Source organism: Saimiri boliviensis, chromosome 20 (genome assembly GCF_048565385.1).
Source record: "Saimiri boliviensis isolate mSaiBol1 chromosome 20, mSaiBol1.pri, whole genome shotgun sequence".
In the NCBI taxonomy this organism is placed as follows: Eukaryota; Metazoa; Chordata; class Mammalia; order Primates; family Cebidae; genus Saimiri; species Saimiri boliviensis.
The window spans coordinates 27,339,966-27,357,823 of record NC_133468.1 but is presented as its reverse complement, the minus strand read 5'-3'; the positions used below and the strand labels follow the sequence as shown (position 1 = coordinate 27,357,823).

General features: G+C 55.8%; 1 protein-coding gene across 5 annotated transcripts in view; it reads left to right on the top strand.

Annotated features, from left to right (window-relative positions):
• RADIL (Rap associating with DIL domain) overlaps positions 1-17,858 on the top strand; it is a 91,279-nt gene that overhangs the window by 65,973 nt on the left and 7,448 nt on the right. For 3 of the 5 annotated variants that reach the window (XM_074390467.1, XM_074390466.1, XM_074390465.1), the window contains exons 8-15: positions 401-638; positions 1,411-1,583; positions 10,487-10,637; positions 12,404-12,594; positions 12,945-13,287; positions 14,439-14,578; positions 14,981-15,120; positions 15,268-16,589. In XM_074390467.1, the coding sequence (XP_074246568.1) occupies positions 401-638; positions 1,411-1,583; positions 10,487-10,637; positions 12,404-12,594; positions 12,945-13,287; positions 14,439-14,578; positions 14,981-15,120; positions 15,268-15,373 (1,482 nt within the window). In that variant the 3' untranslated portion in view covers positions 15,374-16,589. Of the gene's footprint in view, positions 1-400; positions 639-1,410; positions 1,584-10,486; positions 10,638-12,403; positions 12,595-12,944; positions 13,288-13,379; positions 14,231-14,438; positions 14,579-14,980; positions 15,121-15,267; positions 16,590-17,858 lie in introns of those variants that run through there. The other 2 variants (XM_039460364.2, XM_039460363.2) reach the window with 2 other exon arrangements.

Below are 17,858 nucleotides of genomic sequence, written 5' to 3'. Positions count from 1 at the left end.
TTGGGGGTGCAGTGAGCCACTTTCCTGGGGAGTGGTGGCTGTCCTGTTATTACCCAGCCCCTTCGTTGGAGCCCATCCCCCCAGGTGTCTCCAGCCCCTTCGTTGGAGCCCATCCCCCCAGGTGCCACCTCTGTGCGCCTTCTGAGGTCATCTGTGCCTTGGACAGGAGCAGATCCCCCTGAGCCTCCTACACCCCACCTCTGCTCCCAGCAGCCCCAGGAGGCATCTCCTGCACCCCACACCCCGCAGTGGACATTTGCAAAGCCATGGCCTGTCCAGCAGGAAGCCACCGAGGCCGGGTCCCTGTGAGAAGTGTGTGGGTGGGAAGCTGGCTGGGTCAGGCCCGCGTTCGGCCACCAGCACTCCTGGAAATGCTGGCTGCTGTTCTCTCACCCCCCAGTCCCTGTACATCTGCCTCCCGGCACTCTTGGAGTGCCCCCCGTTTCAGATGGAGCGCCGTGAGAGCTGGTCCTCAGCCCCCGAGCTGCCTGAGGAGCTGCGCCGTGTGGTGTCCGTGTACCAGGCGGCCCTGGACCTCCTGCGGCAGCTGCAGGTGCACCCCGAGGTGGCCTCACAGATGCTCGCCTACCTCTTCTTCTTCTCTGGGACCCTGCTCCTCAACCAGCTCCTCGACAGGGGTGAGGGCCTTGTGCGGGGCTGGGGGCTGGGGGCTCACATTCCTAGACAGGACAGCTGCCGGCCCCTCCCTCGCTGCTCCTGGGGACGGCTCTGCCCTTGTTGGGGCTCCTGCTTCCTGAGCATCTGGTGTCCCTGGGGAGTGGGAGGCCGGGGGGCGGGGGGACAGATTGCCACAGTGCATTCCATAGGAGCCAGTGTCCCATCGGGGTTTCAGAGAAGCCATGGCCAAGAGGTCTGCCCAGGCCCCTTGCCTGTGACAGGGAGGGAACGGGCTCAGGGCATCACCGGACTGTCCCAGAACTGCCCGGTGGACACGTCAGAGCCAGGATGGAACCCAGGTCTGGGCAGCTGTAGACTGGCCTTGGACCCTGCCTCGAGGAAGGACTTCCTCCATCACCTGCAGGGTTCAGGGACATTGGTCACTCCCAGCCGGGGCCACTGTGGGGGCACGGGGAGACCCTGGTGAGGGCAAGCCCATGGCACATGTGTGTGGGGGTGGGGAGGGTCCCAGCCAGGGGCTGCGCGGTGGAGTCAGTGGCTCTCACAGCCCACCCTGCCCTGCTACATTCATCTCCCACTGCACCCCCGCTCCAGAGAGGGGTTTGAGGCTGGTCAGTTGCCTTGGAAACCTAGGGAAGGTCTCCTGCCTGTCATGGAGCTGTGATGTCCTCAGTGACCTGGAGCCAGGGAAGGCAGGCTCTGGGAACAGGCCTGTGTCTGTGTCCCTGGGGAGGATAGCCCGGGCATCACCCTCCCTCCATCCCTACACAGGCCCGTCGCTGAGCTGCTTCCACTGGCCCAGAGGCGTCCAGGCCTGCGCCCGCCTGCAGCAGCTCCTGGAGTGGATGCGGAGCGCCGGCTTCGGGGCAGCTGGAGAGCACTTCTTCCGCAAACTCTCCTGTACCCTCAACCTGCTGGCCACACCCAGGGCCCAGCTCATCCAGGTAGGGGGGCACATGGGAGGTGGGGAGGGACGGGGCCACATGCTGTGGGTCCCTGGCTCACAAACCAGGCCTGCGGTAATTAGCAAGGTTGCTTCCACTCCATGGCTGTCTCCAACTGGGGTAGGTAGAATAGTGGCCCAAAAGATGTCTGAGACCTGTGACCCCAATGTGACTCCAATTAAGACCTTGAGATTCAGAGATGACCTGGGTGTCTGGGTGGCCCAGTCCACTCCAGAAGGGTGGCTCAGAGAGAAGCGGAAGAAGAGGGGACATGGCTCTGGAGTTGGAGGAGGGACCAGGGGTCGAGCAGTGTGGCAGCCTCTAAAAGCTGGAGTGGCCCTGGCTGACAGCCAGTCTAGAAATGGGACTTCAGTCCTACAACTGCAGGAACCGAATTCTGGCAGCAGCTGGAAGAGCAGGGAGACAGGTCCTGCCCTCGGGCCCTCCTCTTGCTGTCCGCTCTGTGAGACCCGGCTGAGCTGCGGAGCCACAGAGCTGTGAGAGCGTGCGCTGGTGTGCCTGAGACTGCCCCACGTGCGAGCATGTGTCACAGTGGCAGTGGGAAACCAACATGCCCCTCCTTACCTCCCTCGCCACTCACCATGCCCTTCCCAACACAGTCATTAATGGAAATGAGCCGACAGTTTCACATGCTGTGGGGTGATGGGAAGAGTGGCCACAGGGCGAATCGCTTGAACCTGAGAGGTGGGGTCGCAGCGAGCCAGATCACGCCACTGCACTCCAGCTTGGGCGACATAGTGAGACTCTGACTCAAAAAAAAAAAAAAGAGTGAAGCATTTTTATTTACTAAAGAAAATTCAGAAAATGAGGATGTCTGAATCCCACGTGTTACATTGAACACGTGAATTTAGTTAGCTTCTCCTACGGTATCACTGAACAAAAGTAAAGCAATGCTTTTTATATATACTTTTTTTTTTTTTTTTAAGATGGGGTTTCACCATGATGGCCAGGATGGTCTTGAACTCCTGACCTCAGGTGATCCACCCATCTCGGCCTCCCAAAGTGCTAGGATTATAGGCGTGAGCCACCGCACCCGGCCAGTAATGCTTTTTAATGGCACGCACCCATGAGGACAAAGTCGTAGAGAGGAGACATTGCTATTTTGGAAGACAGAAAGCAGGTGGGTGAGGAGCACCTGCCTTAGCAGACTGAAGAAAGCTGACTTGGCCAGGCACCTTGGCTCATCCTGCCTGTCCTCCCAGGGCTCTGGGAGGCTGAGGTGAGAGGATCACTTGAGGTCAGGTGTTTGAGACCAGCCTGGGCAACACGAGACCCCATCTCTACAAAAAAGAAAATAAACTGACTCCCGAGAAGCCACTCAGTTTACATGAAGCCACCAAAAGGCTCAGGAATTGGTAGCGCCAGGTACCTCTGGGTAGTGATGTCGAGATGGGGCTGAAACAGGAGAATATCTGTCGACATTGTGGAAAGCACTGGGGCTGGGATGGAGGAGCCGAGCCTGCAGTTCCACTGAGGACAGTTCGCACAGCCGGAAAGAAACACAGTCATTGGCTGAAAGGCGTGAGAGCTCCTGAAGGATGAGGAGAGGGCAGACTGCAGGTGGTGAGCCTCACAAAGAGCTGACCTGTGGGTCCTGTTGCTTTTCCTTGGGGACATTGGCTGTCCTGGGAGCAGGTTATGGTGTGAGGCCGAGAATCCAGGCTTTGTCCAGGCAGGGGCTACTGCTGGGGAAACAGAAACCCGAACAGCACAGCACTGGCCATCTCACAGGCGAGAGATAAGCTCGGAGACTTCAGGGCCTGAAATGCATGCCCGGATTTTCCCCGAGACACTTGCAACTTTCTGAATCTCCAGGGAGTGCGATGGAGCGAGGCTTTAAAACTAAACCAGAAACTTTGAAAAGAAGAGTATAGGCCGGGTGTGTGGCTCATGCCTGTAATCCCAGCACTTTGGGAGGCTGAGACGGACAGATTACAAGGCCAGGAGATCGAGACCATCTTGGCTAACACAGTGAAACCCTATCTCTACTAAAAATACAAAAAATTAGCCAGGCATGGTGGCACACACCTGTAGTCCCAGCTACTGACTCAGGAGGCTGAGGCAGGAGAATTGCTTGAACCTGGGAGGCAGAGGTTGCAGTGAGCCGAGATTGTGCTAAACCGTACTCCAGCCTGGGCAACAGAGCGAAACTCTGTCTCAGAAAAAGAAAAGAGCAGAATCTGTGGTGGTTTCACAATGCAGAGGAGACAGAGGTGAAGAGTCCAGGACCCCTTGGGAAGTAAACACCAGGCCCTCAGTGGAAACCCTGGGGCGAGAGGCAGGCATGGGGCAAATGCCTGTAGTCCCAGCTACTTGGGAGGTTGAGGCAGCCATTTGAGTCCAGGAATTCAAGGCTTCAGTGAGCTCTGATCACACCACTGCACTCCAACCTGGGCAATAGAGGAATATAAGAAAGAAAGAAGAAGGAAGGAAGGGAAGAGAGGGAGGGAAGAAAGAAGGCAGGAAGGAACAAAGAAACAAACAAACCTTGGGGTGAGGACCCAGCAGAGGCCATCTGAGCCTTACCGAAAGCTTGTCAACCCCAGCTCAGCATTAAGCTCATCAGCAGTAATGAAGATACAAACTATCCAAGCCTGTGGGCTGCAGTTAGGGCAGTTTTATGGGGAAAAGTTAAGGAAAGCTAATCATGAATAATCCTGAGGCAAGAAAGAGAGCGACTAATCAAACGCAAGGAGAGCAGAAGGAGATGACAGATGAGAGCTAAAAATCAGTGAACTAGGAAACAAATGTGGTTGAGATGAGCCATAAAGTCAGGGGTTGGTTGTGTGAAAAGCTGAATAAGAGTCTGAGCACAGCGGCTCATGCCTGTAATCCCAATACGTTGGGAGGCTGAGGCAGGTGGATCACCTGAGGTCAGGAGTTTGAGACCATCCTGGCCAACATGGTAAAACCTCTTCGCTACTAAAAATACAGAAATTAGCTGGGTGTGGGGGTATGTGCCTGTAATCTCAGCTACTTGGGAGGCTGAGGCAGGAGAATTGCTTGAACCCTGGAGGTGGAGGCTGCAGTGAGCTGAGATCACACCACTGCACTCCAGCCTGGGCGACAGAGTGAGACTGTCTCAAAAAATAAATAAAAATAAAAATAGAAAAGTTGAATAAGAGAAAACACAATTGCTAGTATGAGAAATAAAAAGGAGAACATCACCCAGATTCTACATTAAAAATTAAAAATTAGTAGAAAGAGGAGACCATAACCAACTTTTTGCTGATAAATTTGACTATTTAGATGAAATGAATAAATAAGAAAAAGAATACTTACTGAAACTGATTCAACAGGAAGTTAAAAATCTGAATGGTCCTGCATGCGTTAAAGAACCTGAAAGGCCAGGTGCGGTAGCTCCCACCCATAATCCCAGCACTTTGTGAGGCTGAGGCAAGAGGATCCCTTGAGCTGATGAGTTCAAGACCAGCCTGCAGAACTTGGCCTCTCTCTACAAAACGTGCATGCAAATCTACATCTCTACAAAAAATACACACACACAAAGTAGGCAGGCATGGTGGTGAATGCCTGTGGTCCCATCTACTTAGAGGGCTGAGGCAAGAGGATTCCTCGAGCCCAGGAGATTGAGGTTGCAATGAGCCATGATTGTGCCAATGCACTCCAGCCTGGACATCAGAAATGAGACCTTGTCTCAAAAAAAGAAAAAAAAAGGAAATTATTATTTTAACACTTCCTCATGAAGAAGATTCAAGACCCAGATGGTTTCATTGGTGAATTATTTTAAACCTTAAGAAATAATACCATTAGTACCCAAATTCTTACCAGAAACTAGAAAAGAAACCCTATCTCACTTTAAAACACCAGTAATTCCTTGATGCCAAAACCTGAAAAGGGGGTTGTAGCAAAGGAGAATGACACGAGAGAGGGACAGCTGCATTCGTCACGGAAACGCAGCTCAGAGTCTCCGTGTTTGAGTCTGGCCTGAGCGCACTGGTGTTTATAACTAATTTATCACAACCAGATACAAATTTTATTGTTTCTTCACTCCCATTGCTTCACTTGACTAGTCTTCAAAAACAAAAACAAAAACAAAACTTTGGCATTTTTTTTTTTTTGAGACAGAATCTCATTCTGTTGTCCAGGCTTGATGGAGTGCAGTGGTGCCTTCTCGGTTCACCGTAACCTCCACTTCCCAGGTTCTAGTGATTCTCCTGCCTTGGCCTCCCAAGCAGCTGGGATTACAGGGACACGCCACTATGCCCGGCTAATTTTTTTATTTTTAGTAGAGACGAAGTCTCACCATGTTGGCCAGGATGGTCTGGAACGCCTGACCTCAGGTGATCTGATCCCCTCGGCCTCCCAAAGTGCTGGGATTACAGGTGTGAGCCACCGCACCCGGCCTAATCTCAGTTTTAAACACTGAACACATCAAAATGGTTGAGATAAAGAAAAGCGGTCCTGGTGGGGAGGTGGTGGTTTGAACCCTCAGGTGTTCCTGGTGAGATTGTAAATGAGCCTCACCACTTTGGAAGCTGAGCCAATGCATGTGCTGTGATTGAGCAGTTCCCCGGAAGGATATGCTTCTGTGGGTCCCTCACCACTGCCTGCTTAGGGATGCTTCCAGTGGCACCACTTTTAACTGCCCCAGCCTGGGAAAAACCCATATGATATTTATCAACAACATGAGGGATGAACAAAGTGGTATCTTCAGTACAGTGAAATACGGCAGAGCAACGTGACTGAGCAAACTCCTTCTGAGGAGCCACAGGCAAATCTCAACTGTCAGCCGGGCAAGGCAGGAGGGCTTGGGAGGCCAAGGCAGGAGGATCACAAGCCCAGGAGTTCGAGACCAGCCTGGGTAACACAGTGAGACCCCCATCCATCTTTACAAAAACAGAGATTTCTTAATTAGCCAGGCATGGTGGCATGCGCCTATAGTTCCCAACTACTCGGGAGGCTGAGGCAGGAGAATCACTTAAGCACGGGAGGTCTACAGTTAGCTGTGATCGCGCTGCTGCACTCCAGCCTGGGTGACAGAGCAAGACCCTGTCATAAAATGATAAAATAAGTAAGGCTGGGCACAGTGGGTGACACCTGCGATCCCAGCACTTTGGGAGGCCAAGGCAATCAATCACCTGAGGTGAGGAGTTTGAGACCAGCCTGACTAAAAATATAAAAATTGGCCAGGTCGGCTGGCCGTGGTGGCTCAAGCCTGTAATCCCAGCACTTTGGGAGGCCGAGGTGGGCGGATCACGAGGTCAAGAGATCGAGACCAGCCTGGCCAACGTGGTGAAACCCCGTCTCTACTAAAAACAAAAAAATTAGCTGGGCGTGGTGGCGTGTGCCTGTAGTCCCAGCTACTTGGGAGGCTGAGGCGGAAGAATTGCTTGAACCCAGGAGGCGGAGGCTGCAGTGAGCCGAGATTGTGCCACTGCACTCCAGCCTGGCGCCTGGCGACAGAGTGAGACTCTGTCTCAAAAAAAAAAAAAAAAAAATCAGCCAGGTGTGGTGGTGCATGCCTGTAGTCCTAGCTACTCAGGAGGCTGAGATGCATGAATCACTTGAACCCGAGAGATGGAGGTTGCAATGAGCTGAGGAGGCACCACTGCACTCCAGCCTGGGCAACAGAGCGAGACTCCATCTCTATATAAATAAGTAATATAAATAAAATAAGATATAAAATACTCCTGAAAGGGGAGGTTGAGCTGATGGAGTCAGGTGCAGTGAGCGCGCCTGCAGGGCTGGAAGTGGCCGGGGACTGCCGTGGCGCTGGAGGGGCCTGCGGCCGCTGAGCTGCTGCTGCCCATGTTCTGGTTCTGGTTCTCGGGGCTGGGTACACAGGTGTGTTCTTCTGGGAGAACTCGATGAGTTGTGTGTGTCAGGTGTGTAGTTTTCTGTGTACACGGAAAGGAAGCAGCAGCAACATTCAGGATCTCTGCTTCCCCCTGCACAACTGTGTGGGGACATTTCTAGAACCTTGAAAACAGATCTCCTGGCTGGGGAACCTAGGCCAAGCTGAGGGCAGGAACCCCATGCTGAAAAGGGGGCCCCAGCCTCTCGCCCCACTTGGCAGCAGACCTGAGCACCCCTGTGGGAGATGGGCAGGCTTGAATCAGCAGTGACAGCCCCGGGGGGCGAAGGAAGGCACCAGGGATTTTTCAGAAGCAGCCAGGCCAGCCCACACCGAGGCCGGGAAGTGCCCTCCCTGTACCCCACACCCTAACAGAGTGTCTAAAGGAGATGAGGAGGGTCCGGTGGCTCGGGAAGGAGCAGCCCAGGGCCCGCAGGCATCTTCTCTGAAGGGCCAGGCTGTGAGGACTTCGGGCTTTGTGGGGGCCTTGTCTCTGTCCCATCTCCTTCTTTGTTTTTTTTTTCCAAACCCCTTTAAAATGTGAAAACCTAGCTTGGGGGCCCTTTAAAAATAGGTCTCGCTGGGCCTAGTTTGATGACCCCTGAAATGAACAATTCAGGCAGAGTCTTGGTGAAAAAGCCATTTATAGCCTCATAAAAATAAGAGAAGATATAGTATCCATAAAATAATAATAGGATTCTATCCATGAGAGAACAAGAGGAGTCTTGGAAAATAAAACTGTAGAAACAGAAATAAAACGCTGTGTAGAGGGTGGGAAGCAAAGCTCCCAAGATCAGAGACCACCAGAGAGGAGGGCGAGGAGCAGGGAGAGAGAGGGCTGGAGGGATGGGGGAGTGGGGGTAAGAAGGGAGAAAGAGACACTGAGAGAGAAGGAGGGGGGAGAAGGGAAGAAAAAAGGAAGAGGGAGGAGGAGGGGAGAGATGAAGAGAGGGAGAGAGATGGAGGGAGGGGGAGAGGGAGGGAGAGGAGGAGGGGAGAGAGATGGAGGGAAGGGAGAGAAACAGGGAGGGAGAGAGAGATGGAGGGAGGGAGGGAGAGAAAGACAGGTGGGAGGGAGGGGAGAGGGTTCTGTTTCCTTAAAGCTGATCTCTCGGCACTGACAGCTGGCCCCCTCTGACACTAACCCTGGACCAATCACAGAAGTGAGAGTAGACACAGTTCTAGGAACTCACAATTAAACAGAACCACCCCCGGGCAAACCAGAGGCTTTCTTGAACTGGGATGTGTGTGGGTGAGGGTGTTGGCAGGTGGAGGTGTTGAAGGAGGACCTTCTGAGGCTGGGGGGTGGTGCTGTGCCCTCACCCCTCCCACACAAGGCTCTTGACACCGACTGTCCATCAGCATGGACAGCTGGTAGCCGCAGCCCAGGCCCCTGGATTTTGGCAGTAAAACTTGGGAGAGAAACAGAGGAAGCAAAGGTGAGAACAGGGAGGCCCCATCAGCGAGGCTGGTATCCAAACAGTGGGAGCCACAGAGAGGGTGAGGCCCTGGAGGCTGGGCCAGGCCAGGGTTTGTGCCCAAACTCTGAATCCCAGGACTACAGGATGCTGGGCACCGAGAACCACAGGCTTCCAGAGAGGAATCACTGCAAGGCCCGTCCTGAAGATTTGCACTCAGGATGCTTTCGGCAGAGCAGCATGGGAGTCGCAGGACAAAGCGGTGCCTGCAGAATCCAAACGGTGACACCCTCTGGCCTGGAGTTCTGGGCCAGCCAGAGGACCGGTCCAGGGTGGGGATGAAGACTCCCAGCCCTCGGAGCAGTGATTTTCCTGTGAGTGCCCCTTTCGAGAAGCTATTAGAAGATCTGTTCTATGGAAACAGGACGAACCAGAGAGCTGAAGTGAATTCCAGAAAACAAGAACCAGCTGGGGGCCAGGAAGGGAACCCCAGAAGGACAATGACAGAAGTCCCAGGGGGCACACAGGCTGTTTAATTTCATGGGAAGAATTCACCCTTTCCTTATGGCAGATGTTTTTTGACTTGCCTGGAAAGTTTTCCCAGGCCGGGTACAGTTGCTCACACCTGTAATCCCAACACTTTGAGAGGCTGAGGCAGGAGGATCGCTTGAGGCCAGAAGTTTGAGACCCACATAGTGAGACCCCCCATCTCTACCAAAAAAAAAAAAAAAAAAAAAAGGCCGGGCACGGTGGTGGCTCAAGCCTGTAATTCCAGCACTTTGGGAGGCCGAGGCGGGTGGATCACGAGGTCAAGAGATCAAGACCATCCTGGTCAACATGGTGAAACCCCGTCTCTACTAAAAATACAAAAAATTAGCTGGGCATGGTGGCGTGTGCCTGTAATCCCAGCTACTCAGGAGGCTGAGGCAGGAGAATTGCCTGAACCCAAGAGGCGGAGGTTGCGGTGAGCCGAGATCGCGCCATTGCACTCCAGCCTGGGTAACAAGAGCGAAACTCCATCTCAAAAAAAAAAAAAAAAAAAAAAAAGAAAGAAAGAAACAGCAAAACTAATTAGCTGGACATAATGGTGTATGCCTGTGGTCCCAGCTACTCAGGAGGCTGAGGTGGGAGGATCACTTGATCCTGGGAGGTCAAGGCTGCAGTGAGCTATGACGGAGCAACTGCACCCCAACCTAAAACAACAAAACAACAACAAAATGCTTTCCCTGCCTCCTGTCACCTGGGTGATGAATGTTCCTGCCTTCCAGTCAGGACTTTAGCCGACTTGACTGACTTGACTTCTTTTCCGCCGTTGGCGGTAGGAATTGGATTTCACTGCTCGTTTCCCAGCAGTGGTTTCTCTGGTTGGTGGCTGCAGTGTAAGGTGGGCACTTGCTTGAGATGGGGGTGGGTTCCCTGGGCACGGGCTTCGCAATGGCACCTGCCGGCCTCTCCCTGGAGCAGCTGTCAGGAAGTGCCGGGGTGAACTGCTGCTGTGACACCGTCCCCCTCACAGATGGCCCCTGGTGAGACTGAGGACCACAGCGCCCCTCAGCCGACCACTCCCAGCCACCTGTGGAGGCTGCCCCTCCCTGGGCTGGGGTCCGACCCCAGAGGCCTGTGACCATGAGCTCCTTCTTGTCACCCAGATGAGCTGGGCAGCTCTGCGGGCCGCATTCCCTGCCCTGAGCCCAGCACAGCTGCACCGGCTGCTGACTCACTACCAGCTGGCCTCGGCCATGGGCCCCATGAGCGTCTGGGAGCCAGGGACCCAGGACAGCCCCGACGCCTTCAGGTCAGGTAAGCCCCACCCCAGGGCAGGAAGGGGCTGGGGACTCGGTGGGAGACTTGCTCCGAGCTGGACGGAGCCTGGAGGCAGCCTGAGCTCTGATCTCATCTGAAGTGAGTGTGGAAGCCCTTCCTTCTGGGGACCTCCCTGGAGAAGCCTCCACCTGGAAGACCCCCTGCCCCATCCCCGACCTGGGGACCTCCACAGTGGATGGTCAAGAAGCCGAGTCCTCGCCCAAGTTCCAATCTCCAGGCTCAGGCCCCGGGTCCCCTCATTCTTCATGAAGCTGGAGGATGGGCCCTCCCCGGCTACATGGCTGCGCAGGAAGGGAGCAGAGGCGGCACATGGCCGTGGGGAGGCATCCCTGAGCACCTGTGCTGTGTACGTGCACACACAGGCTTCCGCACGGAGGGGTCTGCGTGCGTATGTATGTGTACACGCATTCATACGGGTGCGTTGTATTTATTTTATTTTTTGAGGCAGAGTCTCACTCTGTCATCCAGGCTGGAGTGCAGTGGTACAATCTTGGCTTACTGCAACCTCCACCTCTCAGGTTCAAGCGATTCTCCTGCCTCAGCCTTTCAAGTAGGTGAGTTACAGGTGCATGCCACCATGCCCAGCTAATTTTTGTATTTTTAGTAGATACAGGGTTTCACAGTGTTGGCCAGGCTGGTCTTGAACTTCTGACCTCAGGTGATCCGCCTGCCTTGGCCTTCCAAAGTGCTGGGATTACAGGTATGAGCCACCTAGCCCAGCCAAGGGTAAATTTTATTTATTTATTTATTTACTTAGTTACTTACTGAGATAGTCTTGCTCTGTCACCCAGGCTGGAGTGCAGTGGTGCAATCTTGGCTCACTGCAACCTCTGCCTCCCAGATTTAAGCCATTCTCCTGCCTCAGTCTCCCAAGTAGCAGGGACTACAGATGCGTACCACCACGCTCAGCTAATTTTCGTATTTTTAGTAGAGAGAGTTTCACCATGTTGGCCAGGCTAGTCTCGAACTCCTGATCTCAATTGATCTGCCTGCCTTGGCTTCCCAAAGTGCTGGGATTACAGGCGTGAGCCACCGCACTCGGCCAGGGGTGCATTTTAACGTGTAGATTATTCACACATTTTCCTTCATTAGCGTTATATGTAAACACATCAACAAAACAGTACAGGATGGCAGAGGCGATGGGGCCTTGGATGCTGTCCCACAGCCCTGGGTCACCTGGCACTGGGTGTGGGCGTCCACCTTCCCCATTGAGTCATTTTTGTGGCCTGCTATGTGGCAGGCTGTGCTGGGAGCTAGGAGCTCAGTGTGCACCTAGCTCTTCCACCTCCTGAAAGGCGCCCGTGTTCCCAGGGACAAAGACCAGCCTGGACATAGACCATTCAGGTCCCACGAAGCCTGCAGGGAGGCAGTTGGCTCCAGCCCTGGGAGGAGCTTGGGTCAGCTCAGCGGGGCCAGAGGAGCTCCAGTTAACCTGGGGACTCCAGCAGGGCAGAGATAGGCCTGGGTACAGAGCAGCTCAGTGGGGCTGGACGGTTCCTGGCCACAAGGCCCTATTCTCGGTCCTCAGATGCTCGGACTTCATACCAGGTGGTCAGCGGGGATTCAGAAGGGATGAGAGCCAGGGTGGGACTGGTCACTGTGGCCAGGATCTCAGCCTCCTGTGTCCACAGGTCAAGGGACTTGGCTTTATCTCCTGGTCCCTGGGTTCCTACAGCACTGGGCGGGGCAGCCTGGTGAGGGAGGCAGGTTCACCCATCACGAGCATCCTCTCTTCCCTACAGAGGACGTCCTGGAGTCCTATGAAAACCCGCCACCCATCGTCCTGCCCAGCGAGGGCTTCCAGGTGGACTTGGAAGCTGACTGCCTGGATGACAGCATCTACCAGCATCTGCTCTACATCCGCCACTTTCTGTGGGGCCTGCGGAGCAGAGCCAGTCCTGGCAGTGGGGCCCCCCAGCCAGCCTGCCCGGAGGTACCTGGGGAGGGACCCAGCCAGCATGCCCCGAGGTACCCAGGGAGGGGCCCAGCCAGCGTGCCCCAGTGCAGGAGGACAGGAGAGGGCCTGGAAGCTGGGCTGGGGACAGCAGGCAGGAGCTCCAGGGGCCCTGGGAGTCCTGGCCCAGCCCAGGCCATGCTTCCGATGGCAGAGGAGCCCCCTGGCCTCTTGCACCATGTCAGGCTGCATGGGCTGCCAGGAGTGCTTTTCTGACTCTGTTCCTGCCTGATGGCCCTTCTGCCTGCAAGCTGCCCCTCAGTCACCCGAGTGCTGTGCCTACCTGGCCACCCCTCCTCTGCCTGAGCTCTTGCCCTTCCTCTCCCCAGGATGTACACCACGCCATCCCTGAGGGGCACCTGGAGGCCCCGAGCTGCCCCCTGGCCTCCAGGGACCCTGGTCCAGCAGCCCGGGAAGCCGCCTCGGAGCGTACTCTTCCCTTGAGGGGGGCTCCCTGGGCACAGGCCCCCTCTGGAAGGCAGCCTGGCCGTGGGGGCTCCCAGGCTGGCCCCCCACACAAGGACTCATCCTGCTTGCTCACGCCTCCCAGCACTCCACTGGGCCCTGAGCCCAGGGACCCCGGCTGGCCAGTGCCCGGCGGCCCGTGTGGCAAAGTGCTCCCAGAAAGGCAGAGGAACGGACCCAGAGGCCTCCCGGGCGCAGCTTCGGAAGGTGAGGCCTGCCCAGTGCCCAGGTTGGCCACCCACCCCACACCCTGCACAGCACCCTGATGGCCGGTCCCCTCAAGGTGATTCCATCCTCAGCGTCCTGGGTTTCAGCACCTGCCCCACGGACACCTGCATCCTGGGATGGGGGCCAGATGGAGAGGACTCGGGACAGCTCAGCCACACCGCTGCTGGGTCGAGTGGTCGCTGACATGTCTGTGATCTGGGAGGGACGGGGTTTAGAAAGTGCTGAGTCACTCCAGCACCGGGAGGAGGAAGGGATGGCTGAGCCGGTGGAGAGGATGTGCTGAGGGGGAACCCAGCGGTCTTCAGGGAGGAGGTGGAGCTGGAACCCTCTGGGGCAGGGCCTGTTCGTGTGGATAGGTGTGCTCAACGTGTGCATGGATGTGCTTGTGCATGTGCATCTGTGCATATGCGTGTGTGTGCTTGTGTGTGTGCGCATATGCGTGTGTGCATGAGTGTGCCCATGGGTGTAAATGCATGTGTGTGCATGAGTGTGTGTGTGCAGCTGGGTTAGGCTGGGGAGGGCATTGAGGGTGAAGCATACCCAGCTGGCCCTGGCCCCTGGTGAGGGCTTGGGTGTGCCCTGCAGGAGCACAGTGTCCTGGGTGTGTGTGCAGAGTCCAGAGTGTGCCCTGTGGCTTGAGGCCACCTGGCTGAGCTGGGTCCCAGGCAGGCCACCTGCCCAGGTGCACAGCTTATCTCTGACCTAAGTGCCCCCATGGCAGGTGATTGGGCTGGGTTGGGCTAGGGCCTGGGGTCCAGGCCTGGTCAGTGGTGGGAACCCTCGGATGCACGTAGTCACATCTGGGTGTGGAGGGAGGAGGCGGCGGCATAGAATGCATGGGGGCCCTGGAGCCTAAAAACAGCTGTTCCCGAGAGGGGCAGTGTTGTGGGGCTACCGGAGGCGGGGACTGAGGTGCTCCTTCAGGGCACATGGGGGTGTCACCCACAGGCGGACCCCAGCCCTGATGTCTGGGTTTCCTTTTGCACTCCACCTGAACGGTGTCTCCTGGTAGCCACGGGAGGCCTTCCCTGTCCCTGGCCCCCCGAAGAGGCAGCCCGACCAGGACATCTCGTTCCTCGTCCTGACTCCTGGTTCCTCATTCCCACCCAACTTTCCTGGCCCCCACCCAGGAGACTCTGCAGCCCCCGAGGACGAGTCCCCTCCAGCCCCCTCCAGCCGCAGCTCCAGCACCGAGGATTTCTGCTATGTCTTCATGGTAGAGCTGGAACGAGGCCCCTCGGGGCTGGGAATGGGCCTGATCGATGGGATGGTGAGTGGCCCAGGCCCCTGCCCCACCCCCATGCAGGCTGCCTGGCTCCATTCACTGAAGCCTGGCTGCAACTTGAGTGGCCACATGGCCTCACGAAGGCCTTTGGGGAGGAGAGTGGGGTGGCCCCCTGTAGCTGGGATGGAGGACCCAGCCTGTCCAATGGCCACACCCCCTGGGCCTGCTGTCTCTTGCTTCTGTCCTCAAGCCTTCAGGGTCTGTCTTGGGCCTGTGGGGATGGTGGTGTCCACTGCTTTTCTGGAGGGCCGTGTGACAACCATGAGTGGGCCTGGCTGGATGCCATGGGGACCTGTTGGTGCCAAGGGAGGGACTGCGAGTGTCCTCGCTGGGGATAGTGAGTGTCAGATGCTTGCAGAGAACCCTGAGGCCTCTGCTTGTCCCCAGCACACACGCCTGGGCACCCCCGGGCTCTACATCCAGACCCTGCTCCCGGGCAGCCCTGCAGCAGCCGATGGGCGCCTGTCGCTGGGAGACCGCATTCTGGAGGTGAACGGCAGCAGCCTCCTGGGCCTCGGCTACCTGAGGTACCCCCGCTGCTTGCACGCCCCACTGCTCCTCCCGGACACCCTGCTCAGGGGAGGGGACCTGGGGCGGCAGGAGAGACTGGGCTACACCCCGTGGGGCCTCCCTGGTGCCCCCCTGCCCAGCCTCACCTCTGGCGTGGATTTCAGAGCCGTGGACCTGATCCGCCATGGGGGGAAGAAGATGCGGTTCCTGGTCGCCAAGTCTGACGTAGAAACAGCCAAGAAGATCCATATCCGCACGCCCCCTCTCTAGGGGGCCGCAAGGCACCCCCGCACGCCCAGCGCCCTGTCCCACCCACTGACACCGGGCTTCCTCCTGCCTTGTCCCTGTTTTGTAACTGACCGAGTTGGGTGCCCGGGTGGGCAGCCTCACCTGTTGATAACCTGCATCTCAGTGGAGGTTTTATTTATATGGTAGATGACGCAAAGTTGTGATGTTTGTTACAGAGCTTTTATGTTTAAAGACTTTAATGGAGAAAGTACAGATTCAGTAAACTATTTTTCTTGTTCTTAGAGGGTGACCTGCTGGGATCTCATCTCGGGCAGCAGGTGTGGGCCGCTCAGAGGGGATGCAGGGGGCTCCCTGTGGCCTCTACCTGCCAGTGCGGGAAGATGCGGTGACAGCTGTCGTCAGGATCATCTAAACTGCCTCTCCCTGCCCCTGCCCCACCCCGACACAGGGCACAGCAGGAAGCAGCCCCAGCAGCTCCTCCCAGCCAGCACAGGGACCAGACCCGCCATAGAGGCTGCTGGGCTTCTAATTCTGCTGCTCAGCACAGGCCCCAGAGAAAGGTCTAGAAACCCAGGGGTTGGAACGTGAACGGGCCTGATGGTCTCCGATGCCCAGAGCCCACCTTGGTCCTTGCCTCCTCCCCCAGGACTCCTGCTCGCTCCTGAGTGCCTCTTCCCAACTAAAGCCACCAGTTTGGCCCTAATACCAGGCTGCCGGCCCCAGGCTCTTATCCTCACCGGCGTTCCCCTGGCCACCGGCCCTGACGAGGTGAGGCCGGCCTCCCTCTCTACCAGCCGGCTGACCGTGCGCAGGGCCAGGGCAGGGCCCTGCCGGCCTCGCGGTGACAGCGGGGCTGGCTGGGCATCTTCAACAGGGTTAGCAGCTCTGTGGCCCGGCTCCCACGCCCTCCTCACTGTGGTGGAGCTGGTGGCCCAGGGTCATCTTTGATACCAAAAGAGAGGCCCTGGGGAAGAGGGTCCCTGCCAGTCAGTTGCAGATGCCCCCCTCACATGGCCAGGGGTCTGCGCGGGGTCCCCAAACCAGTGTCCTGGGCCCGTCCCAGACACGGGGCCTCGCGCAGCTCCATGCTGCCCTCTGGTGTGCACTGCGGCGAGGTGCAGTGTGTCCGCCTGGCACCCTGTGTGGACCTGCAGTCTGCAGCTACGCATTGCGCCTGGCTCCAAGTGGCTGCCCACTGCCAGGTTCCTAAAACACTGGATAAAATATAGATATTTGTGTATGTGTATATATATTTGATATATATTTATATAAATATATATTTTATTATATAAAAATATATTTAATATTTTTGAGACAAGAGTCTCATTCTGTTGCCCAGGCTGGTAGTGCAATGGTGTGATCTCAGCTCATGGCAACCTGTGCCTCCCAGATTCAAGCAATTCTCCTGTCTCAGCCTCCTGAGTAGCTGGGATTACAGGTGCCTGCTACCACGCCCAGCTAAAATTTGTATTTTTAGTAGAGACGGGGTTTCACCATGTTGGCCAGGCTGGTCTCGAACTCCCGGACTTAGGTGATCTTCACACCTTGGCTTCCTAAGGTGCTGGGATTACAGGTGTGAGCCACTGCACCTGGCCTGTTTTTGTGTTTTAAAAGCATTTTATTTTGACGTAATTATAGATCCAAAGGAAGTCATAAAAATAGCAGAGTCTCGTGTACCTCCACCAGCTTTTCCCACTGCCACATGGCAGCAAAGCCTGAAAACTGACATTGACTTGTTACTATTAATATACCAGCTACACTTTGTACAGTATTCAGTTGTTACCACTTTTTAAAGTGAAATTTACATAAAGTTAACTATTTAAAGTACGTAATTCAGTGGCATGTAGCACATTCACAGTGTTATGCAACCATTGCCACTGTCTAGTTTTAAAACATTGTCGTCACCTGCAAAGGAGAAAACATGGCCACTCAGCAGGCACTCTTCATTCCCTCCTGTGCCCAGGCCCTGGCAACCACAGACCCACCTTCTGCCTCTGTGGCTACACGTCTTGTGGATATCTTACCTCAGGGTTACCAGAAAGGGGTCCTGATCCAGACCCCAAGAGAAAGAAGAATTCAGGGCAAGTTCATCAAGTGGAAGCAAGTTTATTAAGAATATAAAGAAACAAAACAATTGGCCAGGCGAGGTGGCTCATGCCTCTAATCCCAGCACTTTGGGAGGCTGAGGCAGGCAGATCACCTGAGGTCAGGAATTCGAGACCAGCCTGGCCAACATGGTGACTCTCGCCTCTACTAAAAGTAAAAAAGTTAGCTGGGCTGGCCGGGCATGATGGCTTATGCTTGTAATCCCAGCACTTTGGGAGGCCAAGGTTAGGGGGCGGGGGATCACCTGAGGTCAGGAGTTGGAGACCAGCCTGGCCAACATGGTGAATCCCGCCTCTACCAAAAATATAAAAATTAGTGGGGCCGGCCGGGCGTGATGGCTCATGCCTGTAATCCCAGCTACTTGAGAGGTTGAGGCAGAAGAATTGCTTGAACCTGGGAG